The 16057-nt window shown below is 44.2% G+C and overlaps 1 protein-coding gene across 1 annotated transcript in view; it reads left to right on the top strand.

Moving 5' to 3' along the window:
• LOC132999547 (low-density lipoprotein receptor-related protein 1-like) overlaps positions 1-16057 on the top strand; it is a 112769-nt gene that overhangs the window by 89401 nt on the left and 7311 nt on the right. Inside the window, exons 48-77 of the mRNA XM_061069240.1 lie at positions 596-709; positions 795-944; positions 2353-2475; positions 2587-2703; positions 3414-3542; positions 3654-3776; positions 3904-4044; positions 5365-5552; positions 5659-5842; positions 5920-6005; positions 6107-6226; positions 6401-6588; positions 7409-7614; positions 7716-7904; positions 7998-8146; positions 8235-8328; positions 9223-9339; positions 9430-9549; positions 10272-10394; positions 11002-11127; positions 12137-12253; positions 12865-12971; positions 13082-13214; positions 13337-13459; positions 13548-13670; positions 13769-13906; positions 14887-15024; positions 15128-15247; positions 15397-15662; positions 15782-15963. Of these exons, the coding sequence (XP_060925223.1) occupies positions 596-709; positions 795-944; positions 2353-2475; positions 2587-2703; positions 3414-3542; positions 3654-3776; positions 3904-4044; positions 5365-5552; positions 5659-5842; positions 5920-6005; positions 6107-6226; positions 6401-6588; positions 7409-7614; positions 7716-7904; positions 7998-8146; positions 8235-8328; positions 9223-9339; positions 9430-9549; positions 10272-10394; positions 11002-11127; positions 12137-12253; positions 12865-12971; positions 13082-13214; positions 13337-13459; positions 13548-13670; positions 13769-13906; positions 14887-15024; positions 15128-15247; positions 15397-15662; positions 15782-15963 (4234 nt within the window). The remainder of the gene's footprint in view (positions 1-595; positions 710-794; positions 945-2352; positions 2476-2586; positions 2704-3413; positions 3543-3653; positions 3777-3903; positions 4045-5364; positions 5553-5658; positions 5843-5919; positions 6006-6106; positions 6227-6400; positions 6589-7408; positions 7615-7715; positions 7905-7997; positions 8147-8234; positions 8329-9222; positions 9340-9429; positions 9550-10271; positions 10395-11001; positions 11128-12136; positions 12254-12864; positions 12972-13081; positions 13215-13336; positions 13460-13547; positions 13671-13768; positions 13907-14886; positions 15025-15127; positions 15248-15396; positions 15663-15781; positions 15964-16057) is intronic.

Here is a 16057-nt window from a genome sequence, read left to right as displayed (position 1 = left end):
CAGTAATATCATCGAAACTTACCTGACTAGTCCTGCACACTACAGCAGGCCTCAGTAGCCCTACTGTAGTGTGCAGGATGCTGGGAGTTATCTGTGCATGTGATGGAAGAATGCACAGTGGAGGGTTGAAATTCAACGTGCAGCGTGTGCTGCATTCTATACATCTTTAAAATAGAGTTTTGAATTATGTTTTTATTGCTCAGCATTTAATTTGCCTATTTCTTTTTTTTTCAAAATTCCCCAAATTCCCAAGCTTAACTTCCCATGGAAAGTTTCCGGAAAGGTTCCGGAAATTTACCGGAAACTTTCCGCCCCTTTGCAAACCTAATAAGGAGATATTCAAATAATTGTGTGTCTCCATTTAGACTAATATAGTGCGAAATACAACTTGAATTGTGAAGTTTTTGTAAATTTCACATAAAGGGTCCTCGTTTGGAATAATGCAATCTGTATACGTTATACAGACAGAAATGCAAATAATGTTCAGGAGTAGTTGGGTAGTTGGGATATTAAAAAGCGGTACTGCATTAATTTAACATATATTTTCTCAGTCTGCAGACATTTTAAAACTCTGTTTTGTGTGTGTGTGTCTCAGCCACGCTGTGCTCAGCCGATCAGTTCCAGTGCAGAGACGGTGGCTGCATCTCCAACTCCAGCAAGTGTAACCAGAAGGTGGACTGCGAGGACGCCAGTGATGAGATGAACTGCAGTACGTTGAGTGAACGTCAGAACAGTAATAACAAAAGCCTCCACTCGCTCCCTGGTGCTAACGTTGTTCTGCTCTCTTTGTCAAGCTGCCACGGACTGCTCCAGCTACTTCCGTCTGGGAGTGAAAGGAGCCACCTTTCAGAAGTGCGAGTTCACCACTCTCTGCTTTGCCTCTTCATGGCAGTGTGACGGAGCCAACGACTGTGGAGACCTCTCTGATGAGAGAAACTGCCCAGGTATTTAAACACACTCTGATATGCACATATCTTCTCTCTGATAAATGTACAGACAGTAGGTTTGAGGAGAAGAGGAACTTGTAATCATCTAACACAGGGGTTTTCAACCGGGGGTCCGCGACAGCATTTCAGGGGGTCCGCGAAATTCGCTTTGATATTTCAACACATTTCCAGATTACTCTTGAAAAATATCTAAAATAAGAAACATATGTCTTAAATAATATAAAGGTGATGAGGGGAACTTTGAATCCGGCTTGGAGCTAGAAACTGCCAGTAGTTTTGCCCTGTGCATGCGTATTGAAGGTAGATGTAGAAGAGCGGTTGGGCTCGGTAGAAAAACTCTCAGGAGGTCTTGGAGAAGTAGTTTGTATGATGGGAATTTTTATTTTCCAAAAGAGAAGGCCCAAAAGAGCAGAATTAATAATGAAAATATTAAATAAAACAAAAGAGCGAAAAACAAATACTTTGTAATAAGAAAAATAAATTGGCATAATAGCCACTCCACCCTCCCCCCAACACTAGCAGTAGGTGGGATTTGCTGCTGGTGATCATGAGGTTAAACTTAAGTAGGCCTCAATTGTTTGTGTGATATTGTATAATTATCATTTGTAACATATTCTGCATTACTTTGTCATCTTCCCTCTTCAGTTGTTGCCCCAGTTTATGTTGATTGTTATTGATCACCATTACTTTAACATTGTCAACATGTCAGCTACATGTCTGTACATTTAAGTGATGAACGTTATATATTGATGTACATATGGTTCTGAGTTGCAGTACAACTACAATCTGCATTTTAATTTTGTTTTCAATTCTTAAGCACTGAAAATCAACCGTTTTTGTTGTTTTTTACACAGATTTTTCTAGATTTGTTTGAGGTTTTTAAATAAAACCAACATGGAAAACCAAATGTTAAAACTTCCTTCTATCCACATGCACGCACGCACACACACATGTAGGCACGCGTGCGTAGGCACATCAGTGGGCCGCGGATTACTTTCTAGTCAGAATGGTGGTCCCTGGGACAAAACCAGTTGAAAACCCCTGATCTAACAGATGGGTAAGAGCAGGAACATGTAATATACAAGAAACAAAAACAGTTTGAATAAAATTTGAAAACTAACAATTTAGTAGCACTTAGATAGCACTTACTCATAGCACTTTGTAGTTTTGCTTTTTTTTTTAAAGAAAATGTACTTTCTTGATTCTTGTTGTTCTGGGTTTGTACCCTCGTGGTTGAATGCACTTATTGTAAGTCGCTTTGGATAAAAACGTCAGTTAAATGAAATGTAGTGTAATGTAATATAGTTTCATCCATTAAATTGAGGAATGGGACAAAAGTCTTCATTCTGGCTTATTCACTGTACGTTTTCTCACTGATCTTACCACTTGTCTGTCTCTGTGCCAGGGAGCGGGAAAACCAACTGTCCGACGCCCTACTTCGCCTGTCCCAGCGGCCGCTGCATCCCCATGAGCTGGACTTGTGATAAGGAGAACGACTGTGAGAACGGTGCAGACGAGGCTCACTGTGGTATGTTTGGATACCTTACTCCAACCTAAACAAAGTGAAGTGTACCTGACAACTGTTTTTGTTGTTCCATTTGTATTTTTTGCACTTCACAAATTCTTTCCGTCCGTCCAGATAAGTTTTGCTCGGCCTCCCAGTTTGAGTGCGGGAACCACCGCTGCATTCCCAGACGCTGGGTGTGTGACGGAGCCGATGACTGTGGTGACAGCAGTGACGAGGACAGCAAGTGCAGTGAGTGTTTGACAGGAAACCTCAGCCAATACAAATATACAACAACCAAAAGCAGTAGTTAAACCTGTAGGAGTAAAAGTATTGTAACAGCTGTAGATTCTGTGGGAAAATGTGAGCGTGCATCGAATTCTCAAATCACATTCAAGGATATTATAATGCTCTTTTTGCTAGTGCATCAGTCTGTTTGCATTGAATACATTTTCTCACGATAACTATAATGGCGCTTACTTCACATTTCTCTGTTGTGATATGGACTAAAGCATTGGAGGGTAAGCTAGGAATTTCGATTTTACATTTAAAAAAGGACTTTAAACCACAGTGATTATGTCCAGTGGGCGATTTGTTTATTCAATGGGGGATGGACATTTCATGTACTCTGTGTTTATTTACTTTAATACAATGGAAATGGAAACAATCAACATTTGGCAAAATAGAAAAAGAATATAGTCTGTTTGAATTCGTTGTCATATTATAAGTTTGCTGCTGTACTGATTTGTCTATGCTATAGATTACTGCTGCGTATAGATAAACTGGGGGAATTGTTTGTTGATTTTAAATGGTTCTCATCTGTGCGTCATTACCCTGCATGCATGGGGAGAGGCATGGCAGAGAGATGGTGACAGAATTGATTGGACAAAAAACAGGGAATTCATTTTTATTAAATTAAAGCAATAAAGATAAACGTCAATCTTCCCTTTTTTTTTTCACAGAGACCAAAACCTGCAGTCCCGAGGCGTTCCAGTGTCCCGGGTCCCACATGTGCATCCCTCAGCGTTGGAAGTGTGACGGAGACAAAGACTGTCCCGATGGAGCTGATGAGAGCGTCAAGGCTGGCTGTGGTGAGTGAAGACGGGGGGGGGGGACGAATCGGGTCAAAACAAACACAAATGCATATGAATCCATTCTGCACCTGTTGGAGCGTAACACCTACTTGCTCATTTATGTCTCAGTGTTCAACAACACATGCAGCAGCAACGAGTTCATGTGCCAGAACCGACAGTGTATACCGAAGCACTTTGTGTGTGACCATGACAACGACTGCAGTGATGGCTCGGATGAGTCCCAGGAATGTGGTGAGTGGACGCCTGACCTCTTCCTCCTGATGGGGGGGGGTTTTCAAAGAGCTCTCTCCTCCTCACTGTTGCTTTTAACGGCGAGCTGTGCTGTCCTTCACCCTGCTGCTGCTGTCTGTCCCTGCAGAGTATCCGACATGTGGACCCAACGAGTTCCGCTGCGCCAACGGACGCTGCCTCATCCAGAGCTCATGGGAGTGCGACGGAGACTTCGACTGCCACGACCAGTCGGACGAGGCGCCCAAGAACCCACACTGCACCGGCCCGGGTAAAAGTCACATCGCTGCTCTGGAAGCCATTTTACATTTTTATTTAAAAAGGAAAATACCTAGTTACATCAGTAGATAAATTGACAGCGACAGATGCAGCCAGATGTCCCGTTTTCATCTGCAGCCTTTGAGCGTGATAATGTTTAAATAAAGATGGAGACAATAAGAAAGACGTGATTATACCACAACAGCAGATCAACCGTACAGAGAGCCAACACGGGGAAGAATCCTGTATGTGTTAATGCACTTTAAAGAGAATATTACATTTGTTATTATCTTTTTGTCAACTGGAGAGCACAATAGATAGCTATTATATTATATTATAGAGTGTCTGCACTGTTCAGATCTGTGAATGCAGAAACCACCTTTTTTTTTTTTTATATTCTTTATTTTTTTGACAGTTGTTTACAAAACTTACATCAATTTTCTTTCTTCTGCTGTCAACCTTTTTAAAAATTGGGAAACTTTGTACATTTTGGGAGAGTTACAGTGCGTACATGTAGACAATAATCACAGATCAGTAGAGAAAAAAAATTAATAAAAGAATAAAAACAGCCGAATAAAAAACAACAACATGTTAGAGGGTGACTTGAGAGAGAATGGGATAGAGGTCCGTGAGGCTCGCTAAATCAAGGCAACATTACAGGGCCATTCATTCAATACTTCCACAAAGTCTGGCCTTTGGTGGTTTTACATATCTCACCCATTTGCTCCATAATTGAGAAACCACCTTTCTATCTGCATTATTACATTACATTACATGTCATTTGGCAGACGCTTTTGTCCAAATCGACTTACAATTGCTACACTCAACATTTATGAGGGGCCATTTTAGGGATTCAGTATCTTGCCAAGGACACCTCGGCATGCAGATGGGAAGAGTGGGGATTGAACCAGCAACCTTCTTGTTGGACAAGGACCACTCTACCCCCTAGGCCACACCGCCACTGCATGCAGTGCTGTGTTATTGATGTAGGCGTCAGGAAGTGTGTAACTATTGTCACTCTGCATTTCATTTGTGTCACATTGTGAGAAACTCAAAAAGTCACTTTGAAATCTGGTTTGAGCAGCAAGAGAGGCCGGACTGACACAGCTGGGATTGTTATTACATTTCAAACGCCCTTTATATGTGGTTCGGTTCCAATTCGTGAAAAATCCCATGTCATGTGTTGTTTCTTTTGTCCAAACTTTCTAAAGATCAGTCTCGATACAATCTGAATATGGTGAAAAGCAGATTTGGGCTGGCACTCTGAACAAGGCTGAGAGACTGCACCGGTTCACTGTCTCTCTCCGTTTGTTTCCCTCTTTTAATTGAACAGAGAAGAAATGCAACGACACTGCTTACGCCTGCAACAATGGAAACTGTGTGAACGAGACGCTGCTCTGTGACCATAAGGACGACTGTGGCGACGGCTCGGATGAGCTGAACTGCTTCATTAACGAGTGCCTGAACAGCAAACTGAGCGGCTGCTCTCAGCTCTGTGAGGACCTGAAAATCGGCTTCAAGGTAAGTGAACGCTGTGAAACTCTGAGTTGAGTTCCCCTGTCACGAACGTGGAAAATAAGCCCTGCGTATTGTTGCTTTACCTGCTCTGTGCTCGGCCTCCTCACAGTGTCGATGCCACCCAGGCTTCCGTCTAAAAGATGACGGGAAGACGTGTGTGGACATCGACGAGTGCACGACCACCTATCCCTGCACGCAGCGCTGCATCAACACACACGGCAGCTTCCACTGTCTGTGTGTGGAGGGTTTCCAGCTTAGTCCCGTAAACCCCACCATATGCAAATCCACCTCAGGTAGGAAACATGACAGATTAATAACACTCGAGTGTTTAAGCCAAATCCACTCACGCGTGATGTCTGCCTCCCTGCAGATGAGGAGCCATTCCTGATCTTTGCCAACCGCTATTACCTGAGGAAGCTCAACTTGAACGGATCCAACTACACACTGATCAAACAGGTGAGACACGCAGATACAGTAAAGTACCTGGATAATCTCGCACACCCTCCTGCAGGGGTTTATAGCTGGCCCGGGCTAATGGAGCTCCTGTGCTTTGACAGGGCTTGAACAATGCTGTGGCTCTGGACTTCGACTACCGGCAGCAGATGGTTTATTGGACGGACGTGACCACGCAGGGCAGCATGATCCGGCGCATGCACATCAACGGCAGCGACGTGCAGGTCGGTGTAGCAGCGTCTTGTCTTTGGAAGATAAGGGAGCAGTGTCTTTCTCGTCTGATTATAAAACCAACATTCAAAGAGATTAATTAGTTGTCAGAAAAAACCCTGGGAAAAATGATTCAATTCTTCATTGTTCAGGCTCAGATTCAGGAATACTGCTTGCTCATTTGTTAGGTCCTTCATCGCACGTCGCTCAGCAACCCAGACGGTCTGGCTGTGGACTGGGTGGGAGGAAACCTGTACTGGTGCGATAAGGGACGGGACACGATCGAGGTGTCCAAGCTGAATGGAGCGTACCGGACAGTCCTGGTCAACAGCGGCCTGAGGGAGCCACGTGCGGTGGCAGTGGACGTACGCTATGGGTGAGAGTGATGTGGCTTTTGAAGATGTTGGTCAGCTGAAAGTTAGAAAGTTGAACTGCCTATTTCATTGTCAATTCCATGTAGTGTATTCGATTGACCTTAAAATGCTGTATTTCCTACGGAAGCGTATTGCATTCACTTGAAAAAATAAAAAAAGCTGTGGGTAAAAAAAAAAAAGTTCCGAGATAAAAATCCTGTTTTTCGAACTTTTTTTTTTCCTGTTTTTCCAGGATAAAAATCCAGTTTTTCGCTCAAATTTTTTTCCATGCTTTTATTTTGAAAGTGACGTATAGTGTCCATAGACGTAGCGTCAAATAAACCTGAAAACATCAGTTGAAAGTCTCGACCATCTTTCGGGGGATATGCTACAGATAGGTAGAGGATAGTTTTTATTTTTGTCCCGTTAGTGGCTTTATTATAGAAGATTGATGTGTAGTTCCTGTTATAAGCTCATATGGGTGGTTAGGACTCTTGTTTTGAAAGGGGTTCTAACGGAAAGGGGTTCTATCGATAGAGAAAAGTGTGAAGGAAAATAAACGAGTGTGATGTCAGGAATAATCCTGTTTTTCGAATTTTTTTTTTTTTACCCAAGGCTTTTTTTTTTTTTTAAGTGATTGCAATACGCTTCCATAATTTCCTGATAAAATAGTTAAAAAGTAAAACCCTGATTTAAGGTTTTTTTTGGCTTTGCATTGTTTTACATACAAAAAAATATATGTAACAAACTAGAGGATAGAGAAAAAACTGAACAAGCATCATAATCCTCCGTTCAATTTTTGTTTTGCCAGTAAATCTAAATAACACCTCACGTCCCTGACAGGTATTTGTACTGGTCGGACTGGGGGGACAGCCCTCACATCGGGAGGATCGGGATGGACGGCACCAACAGGTCTGTGATCGTGGAGGATAAGATCACATGGCCCAACGGCCTCACGCTGGACTTCATCAACGACCGCATCTACTGGGCTGATGCTCGGGAGGACTACATTGCATTTGCCAGCCTGGATGGAACCAACAGACACATAGGTAACACACACACACAAACACACACACACACAGAGGAGAGTGTTTGGTTTGGTCTCTTTCCAGTCATTACCAGCAGCTCATTTGTCTTTGTGCCTCTGCAGTTTTGACTCAGGATATTCCCCACATCTTTGCCATGACCCTGTTTGAGGAGTACATCTACTGGACGGACTGGGAGACCAAGTCCATCAACAGAGCTCATAAGACGCTGGGAATCAACAAGACTATGCTGATCAGCACCTTACACAGGCCTATGGACGTTCACATTTTCCACCCATACCGCCAGCCTGAAGGTAAAACCATTTCATAACAACGAGTGAAATCTTTACCCCTTGTCATGTGATCCGCTCTTAACTCCACTCGTGTGCACGTGCTCTGCTCTCCAGTGGCCGGCCACCCGTGCCAATCGGACAACGGAGGCTGCAGCAACCTGTGTTTGCTCTCACCTGGGGGGGGCTTCAAGTGCGCCTGCCCCACTAACTTCTACCTGGCAGCCGACGGCAAACAGTGCTTGTCCAACTGCACTGCAAGTCAGGTGAGCTGCCTGGAGGTTATCGGCTTTCACATTCAACCTGTTGATAATCTGAAAAACGCAAATCACTCCTCTCCTCTGTGCCCCTCAGTTTGTTTGCAAAAATGACAAATGCATTCCGTTTTGGTGGAAGTGCGACACTGAAGACGACTGTGGCGACCGCTCAGACGAGCCTGCAGAATGCCGTGAGTGATGGGCAATTTCCTGTGGATTCAGTGTCAGGGTTAGGGTTGCAAAATTTCGGGAATATTCAAACTTGGAAACTTTCCATGGGAATTAACGGGAATAAACTGGAAATGTTGTGGGTAATTTATACTAACTGTATTTACCTTGTCATATACAGACATAAATATAAACATTTTGTTTTGTCATAGGCTGATTTGAGCCATGAGGAAACTTTGGGCACTTGACTATATGCTTCTGCATCTTTGTGTCATTCTTAACATAGGTCTTTGCACAGTATTTGCAAATGTTCACAGCCTTTCCTTCTACATTGTTTGGGGTGAAATGTCTCCACACATGAGATAGTGCACGTGGCATTGTTCTGTAGAATAAGATGAGAAAAAAGTTTGTAAAAAAACACTAATGCAATGCCAGAGATATAAATATTTAGCTAAACAATTGGAATCATCTGTACTCATATTTTACAATTGATGGATAAATGAATGGAAATAGGCTAGATGAACAGATGAACAATCCTCAATCAGCATGCTAATATGTTTTCCCCAGTAATATCATCGAAACTTACCTGAATAGTCCTGCACACTACAGCAGGCCTCAATAGCCCTGCTGTAGAGTGAAGGATGCTGGGAGTTATCTGTGCATGTGATGGAAGAATGCACATCGGAGGGTTGAAATTCAATGTGCAGCGTGTGCTTCATTCCATACATCTTTAAAATAGAGTTTTGAATGATGTTTTGAATGCTCAGCGTTTAATTTGCTTCTTTTTTCTTTTTTTTTCAAAATTCCCGAGCTTAACTTTACCGGAAACTTTCCGCCCCTTTGCAACCCTAGTCAGGGTACAATGTTTTGTTTGTTCTGATGAATAATGTGCAGCTTTCCCCCCCCCCATACTGCAGCTGAGTTTAAATGCAGACCAGGCCAGTTCCAATGTGGCACCGGCATCTGCACCAACCCAGCTTATATCTGTGATGGAGACAACGACTGCCAAGACAACTCGGATGAGGCCAACTGCGGTACACAATTTCTACATGCACCAACAGATTTGAAGTATTTTTCTTCGGTGTTCCCGTGATAACCTATATTCTTTGTTCTTGTGTTTCTAGATATCCATGTGTGCCTGCCCAGCCAGTTTAAATGCTCCCACCCCAGTCGCTGCATCCCGGGCATCTTCCGCTGCAATGGACAGGACAACTGTGGAGAGGGAGAGGATGAGAAAGACTGTCGTAAGTCTTCCTCTCATGTCGCCCTGGTTGAGTCTAAGGATGAACAACCCAGCTCACAGCCTGTAATGGGCCACGGAAAATAAATATAAACTTAACTATTGAAACAAGCTGTAGGAAACCACCAGACACAGTTTTGCTGACCATAGCACTGAAATAATAATGACAGTAATGACCAGGAGCTTTTCCTGCAAATGATAGAGACACAGAGAGGAGAAACCTTTGATCCAAACAATTATGAAAAGACCCAAAATGATCACTGTAAGTTGAGCTGTGCCTGACTCCATGGGTGTCTACCCTGGGTCTGGTACCACCGCCGTATTTTCGGCCAAGACCTTTCCCCTCTCATTTCTAAACCCCTTTTTTCCAATTATTTTACAGTGTATTAAAAAATCGAATGCACAGGTAGGAAATTGCTGAAGATTTTCAAGCTCCCCGAAGGATCTCTCTTCATTTTGACTTTTCCTTCAGCAACACCCCTCGGCCCTTCACTGAACACATCCATCCTCCACAGAGGGAGATTACATGACCTGAACCTTTGTGCTACTCTGAGGTCACAATTAACCTCGGAGCACCTTTTCATTGGAAAGCTGTAGGAAACCATGTGATGTGATAATTTTGACTCTACAGGACTTTACTGTTGAGGTCTTTTTGATTTGTGAAAAGTATTAAATTTCATTTAGTGTTCTGGAGTAAGGGACCTAATCTGTCTGTCTCTTGTGCAGCTGAAGTGACGTGCGCTCCCAACCAGTTCCAGTGCGCCATCACCAAGCGCTGCATCCCACGGGTGTGGGTGTGTGACAGGGACAACGACTGTGTGGACGGATCTGATGAGCCGGCCAACTGCAGTAAGACACAATTTGATACAACTTAACCAAACAACACCTCTGCTTAACAAATAGCTCGGCAGTGCAGAGCATCACTGTCTCCTAATGGAAGCTGATGAATTATATGGATGGGAGCCAGTGAACGTCAGATAAAATCTTAATGTTGAAAATGTTGCACTGGGGTTTGTAATTTAATAGGAAAACAGCATCAACATCCACTTTATCATCATTATTATTTGGCTGAGCTGACCAACATTCTTCATACCACGTTTATCTATTTGTTATCTAACATTATAATCTTGTATCCCTGTGTAAATGGAAGGTGAATTCGATCTTCTTTTCTCCATCTTGTCCTATGTCCCAAAACATAGCACTTTATTACCTATAGTCACTATATAAGAGCTTCTATACACAGGCTTTTTCTCTCATTCTCACTTTGCCGTCAGGGGCAATATAGGGCTCAATGTTTAGCCCGAGGACAATTCTGCAGACTGGAGGAGCCGGGGATCGAGCCGACCTTCTGCTTCATGGACAGCCCACCTTATCTCCTGAGCCGCAGCCGCAGCCCCCGAAGTCTAGTCTAATCTACTTTTAACAGGTCTAATCAATTAACTCCTCTCTGCCGCAGCCCAAATGACGTGTGGCGTGGATGAGTTCCGCTGTAAGGACTCGGGACGCTGCATCCCGGCTCGCTGGAAGTGTGACGGAGAGGACGACTGCGGAGACGCTTCCGATGAACCCAAGGAAGAGTGTGGTAAGGAGAGAGTTAGACGGAAAAGGAGATAAAGGCTGTCATGGAGAAGATATCGAGTTTAATAAAGAAATACAGCCCGGTTCTAATTTTATGCTTCTATGCCGTCGACAGCCAGTGGCCGGAGGCATTGTGTTCTCAGGTCGTCCTTCTGTCCCGTTCTTGTAAAGACGATATCTCGAAAAATGCCTTCATTTGGTACAAATATTTACTCGGACTCACGGATTAGCTGATAAGAATTTGTTGATCAAACATCAAGGTCACTGCGACCGTACAAAACAAGTTTTTTATCTTGTGAATGTAAAAACTCAGGAGAGCCTTGAGAGAATTTCTCTAAATTTGGTACAAAAGTTCTCTTGGACTCCAAGATGACCTGATTAGATTTCGGTGATAAAAGGGCAATGTCGAGTTGACCTCACAAATCCCTTTTTTTGCTTTGTGAAGGCTTTTTCGTAAAACTTCAAGAGAATCGTTTCAAATTTGTTCATTTAGACTCTGGGATTTACTGATTGAATTTGGGTGTTGTAAGGTCAAAGTGACAGTTGTCACTTGTGTTACCTTTCCTGGCTCAGTATCTCGGCTCCACAACCGTGGTTGGGAGCTCACTGTTCCTCTAGGCTCGTTGTCTGGCCGGTAACCAGCCGTCCGGACCAGTTTGTTAAGGAGGAGGAGACGTTTTCGTAGCTTTCAACACCGCCGCTCTCTTTAATTTGCTCTTCGTACACGAGTCACACTTTCATCAAGCTAGGTGCTCTGCTACTTCTCGTAATCCCACAACTTGAGCGCCCTACCCACAATCCCTAGGGGCACTACGTCACACACAACAACAACATTTCTTAAAGGGGCAGGCCAAACCTGCAACACTTGGACTCATAGATGCACTGATTCGATTTTAGTTTTCAAGGGTCATGAGTTATCGATAGAAAATGATGTATAGACTGAAACTGCAGTGGTTGACTGAGGCATACAACCACAAGGCGATAACTCTAGTTTCCGTCTGTGTGGTGCACAGATGAGCGGACGTGCGAGCCGTACCAGTTCCGCTGCAAGAACAACCGCTGCGTGCCGGGCCGCTGGCAGTGTGACTACGACAACGACTGTGGTGACAACTCGGATGAAGACAAGTGTGGTACGTTCTTTTTTAAATGTTCCTTATTGTTGCAGAGGGACTGCTCACTCACACGTGTCACGACATCAACTCACTGTCTGTATGAAAAGCAACTATTATGATGAGCTCTTCTGTAAAGCAGACTTCAGATGGTAAACATCACCTGTGACTGTGTGTGTGTCTGTGACTCAGCTGCAGGCATGGTGGAGACTTTCTTTTCGTTTCACTTGATTAGTGCTGTGACCATTGCACATCTCACATCATGTCATGTCTATTTTGCATTTCACACTGGCCCGTTGCTGTGAGCCAGAGGTAGGTGTTTTCACGGTTTCACCCCCGTCCTCTGTGTGCCCCCCCGGCTTGTCTTTTCTTCTCTCTTCCCACCGCTGCCACCGACGTTGTACCATCCCCACCTCTGTTCCCCATGAGTCAACCTTGTGATTTGAATAACCTGATTTATTTTATTCATGTACGTCCTGTGCAAAAACCACCCTGTTTTTTTAGCAGTTTTTTAGCAGTCAGCTCTATTCCCACTTTTTCTCTTCTCTTTTCCTCTCCTTGCTCCTTGCCCCTTACTCCCTTCCTGAGTGATCTCCTCTCACCCTTCTGAGCTTCCTCCTCTCTGTCCTCAGTGCCTCGCAAATGTTCGGAGAGCGAGTTTTCCTGCACGAATGGCCGCTGCATTGCCGGGCGCTGGAAGTGCGACGGGGACCACGATTGTGCTGATGGCTCGGACGAGGTATCACACAACAGTTTTCTTCCTGATTGCGTTTCTGCTTTCAACTTCAACATCAGAGATCCGCTACTCGTGAAAATGAGAATGAAAATACTGTGATTCTCTCTTTTCAGAACGGCTGTGATGTGAAGTGTGACAGTGATCAGTTCCAGTGCAAAAACGGCCATTGCATCCCCATCCGCTGGCGCTGTGACGCGGATCCTGACTGCTTGGACCGCAGTGACGAGGAGAAGTGTGACAGTGGCGGTAATAAACACACACTTATTTTTCTCCTGGGTGTTTAGTGGAACATAATGCAGAAAATGTGGATGCTGATATGATGTATAGGTCATTTCCCTCTCCTCATCTTTTTTACCTTCGTTATTTAGTGGGTAGATACTGCCCCCAGGATGAGTTCCAGTGCAACAACACCCTGTGTAAGCCTCTGGGCTGGAAGTGCGACGGAGAGGATGACTGCGGAGACAACTCTGATGAGAAGCCAGAGGAGTGTGGTGAGAATCACTGGGATTTCACATCCACCATTTCATACTCTGGTAGTTTAGACTCTTCTCTTCACTTGTGTCATATTTCTCTCTTTAGTTAAATTCCAGTGTCCGCCCACGAGGCAGTTTCGCTGCCACAACGACCGGGTGTGTCTGCCGATATCCAAACGCTGTGATGGAGTCAACAACTGTGGGGACGACAGTGATGAACTTAACTGCTGTGAGTTTTGTTCATCTTGTTTCAAGTTCTAAGCATTTGGGAGGATTTTTGCACATTGCACCAAACCAGGGTGATAACCAATCCTGTGACTCCTCCAGTGCTGCCGTCCACACCAGTGTGTCAGAAGGACGAGTTCCAGTGCTCCACTGGACGCTGCATCAGCTCCGTCCTGCGCTGCAACTACTTCAACGACTGCGAGGACTACGGCTCCGATGAAGTCAACTGCAACAAGAAAGGTGCCCTGTGTGTTAGTGGTGGGGGAAAAAATCGATTCTGTTCAGTATCGCGATATTTTGCGCACACGATTTATATCGATACAGTAGCACAAAGTATTGCAATTTTTTTTTTTATTTATTTAATACCTTATTTCCAATTTTTGCAATATTTAATTATATATGTAACAGCCCCTGGCTGGCAAACCATGACGAGGAGAGTTTCAGAGTTTAAAAGATACCTGAGCATTGTGTGTCTGCTGAAAGGGTTTTCTCCACTGCAGGAGATATAGTAACGGCCGAGAGGAGCACTTTAACATCTGAGCATGTTGACCAACTTATATTTTTTTCTGAACAAAAAAGCCAATATTCCCAAATGAATTTAACATTTTGGGTCATGACCTTGCAGCCGACTGGACTCTAGCAGTACACATTTTTGTCTATTTTTCTCAATTAGATTGAAGCTCTAAGTTACTCTTATTTATATGATTATTCTCAGGTTTATGTTACTCTATTATGTCTGCTTTATGTTACTGTATTGTATTTAAATAATTTTAAGTTATGTGCTGGGAGCTCAGTGTTCATGTGAGAGGTCTCCGATTCAGAAAATGATTACAAAGGTCCTGTGTCCTGAATGTTCAAGGACAAAGTTTTTGCACTTCAGTTAATGTGTAGAAGACAATGTTGTTCACAGAATTAATTCTGACAAGTGAGTTGAGCAGTCTTATTTTCCTCATTTTTTGTAATGCCTTTGAATAATATCGGGGACATGAATCACAATATATCGCAGAATCGAATCGCTATACTTGCTGTATCGCAATATGTTAAGAATCGCAATACTATTGAATCGTGGCCCAAATATCGAAATACTATTGAATCGTCACATTTTTGCCAATTCCCACCACTACTGTGTGTGTCATGTCATATTTGTCCTAATGAGAGTGTTCAGTGTGCGTGATAATCAGTTCCCTGGTGCCCCCCCCCCCCCCCCCCCACACCTCCAGGCACGGTGCTGAATGACTGTAGCAGTAACAGAACAGTGTGCGGAGACGGAGATGAAGCTCACTGTGTGGTGAACGGCAGCGACTCGTTCTGCTCCTGCAAACCTGGCTTCCTGCCCAAGGGAAGGAACAGATGTGAAGGTAAAGTTTTCTCTCTGCTACAGCTTCATTCTTTAAAACCGTTGTGTTGCGGCTACAGTTTAGTGTAATGTGTGTGTCGTGTGGCCTTGGGGTTGTTGCGCAGATAACAACGAGTGCAAGCAGTTCGGAGTGTGTTCCCACATGTGCAACAACACCAAGGGTTCGTACAAGTGCAGCTGCCACAAGTACTTCACCAGAATCAATGACACCTGCAAGGCCGACAGTGAGTATTTCTACATTACATTTGTGAGCTCTCCAAGTTCATTTGAGAACACTGGGTGCACTGAATGTTGTTTTCCCGCCTTTATTTGTCACACCTGTGCTCTACCGCAACGATCTGTTTGCCTGACTTGAACTCCTGTGCTTCCCCAGTTCCAAGACAAGTGCTCTACATCGCTGATGACAATGAGATCCGCAGCCTGGACCCTTCGATGCCAAACTGGCGCTACGAGCAGATCTTCCAGGGCGACGCCAATGTGCGCATTGATGCCATGGACCTGCACGTCAAGACCAACCGCATTTACTGGACCAACTGGCACACAGGGCGTATTTCTTCTTATGATTTGCCTTCTACCTCCTCCTCCCTTAATAACAACCGTAACCGACGGCAAACTGACTCCAGTATCACCCACCTGGAGGTAAGTGCATACAGTGTGTGTGCTGTTGTATGCATATAATTTCAAATATATAAACAATTTGGCAAAAGTGAGACCAATATTCTGGATTCTCACATCAGCCTCTACGTCTCTGTGTGTAGATCCCTGATCTGAAGATGCCACGTGGCATCGCTGTGGACTGGGTGGCAGGGAACTTGTACTGGACTGACTCTGGCAGAGATGTAATCGAAGTGGCCCAGATAAGTGGGGCGCACCACCGCAAAACCCTCATCTCTGGGATGATCGATGAGCCCTATGCCATTGTGGTCGACCCCCAGAGAGGGTGAGATGGGCTGCAGTTAAATGAGATGAAAAATGATCCACAAGAATGCAAATGCAGAGATTTGATTGTGATGGCAGCAGTGATGAATGGAGCA

The sequence above is a fragment of the Limanda limanda genome, chromosome 4 (assembly GCF_963576545.1).
Source record: "Limanda limanda chromosome 4, fLimLim1.1, whole genome shotgun sequence".
NCBI classification, from domain to species: domain Eukaryota; kingdom Metazoa; phylum Chordata; class Actinopteri; order Pleuronectiformes; family Pleuronectidae; genus Limanda; species Limanda limanda.
Note: the sequence above shows the minus strand (reverse complement) of the source record. Positions and strands in the feature narration are given on the sequence as shown.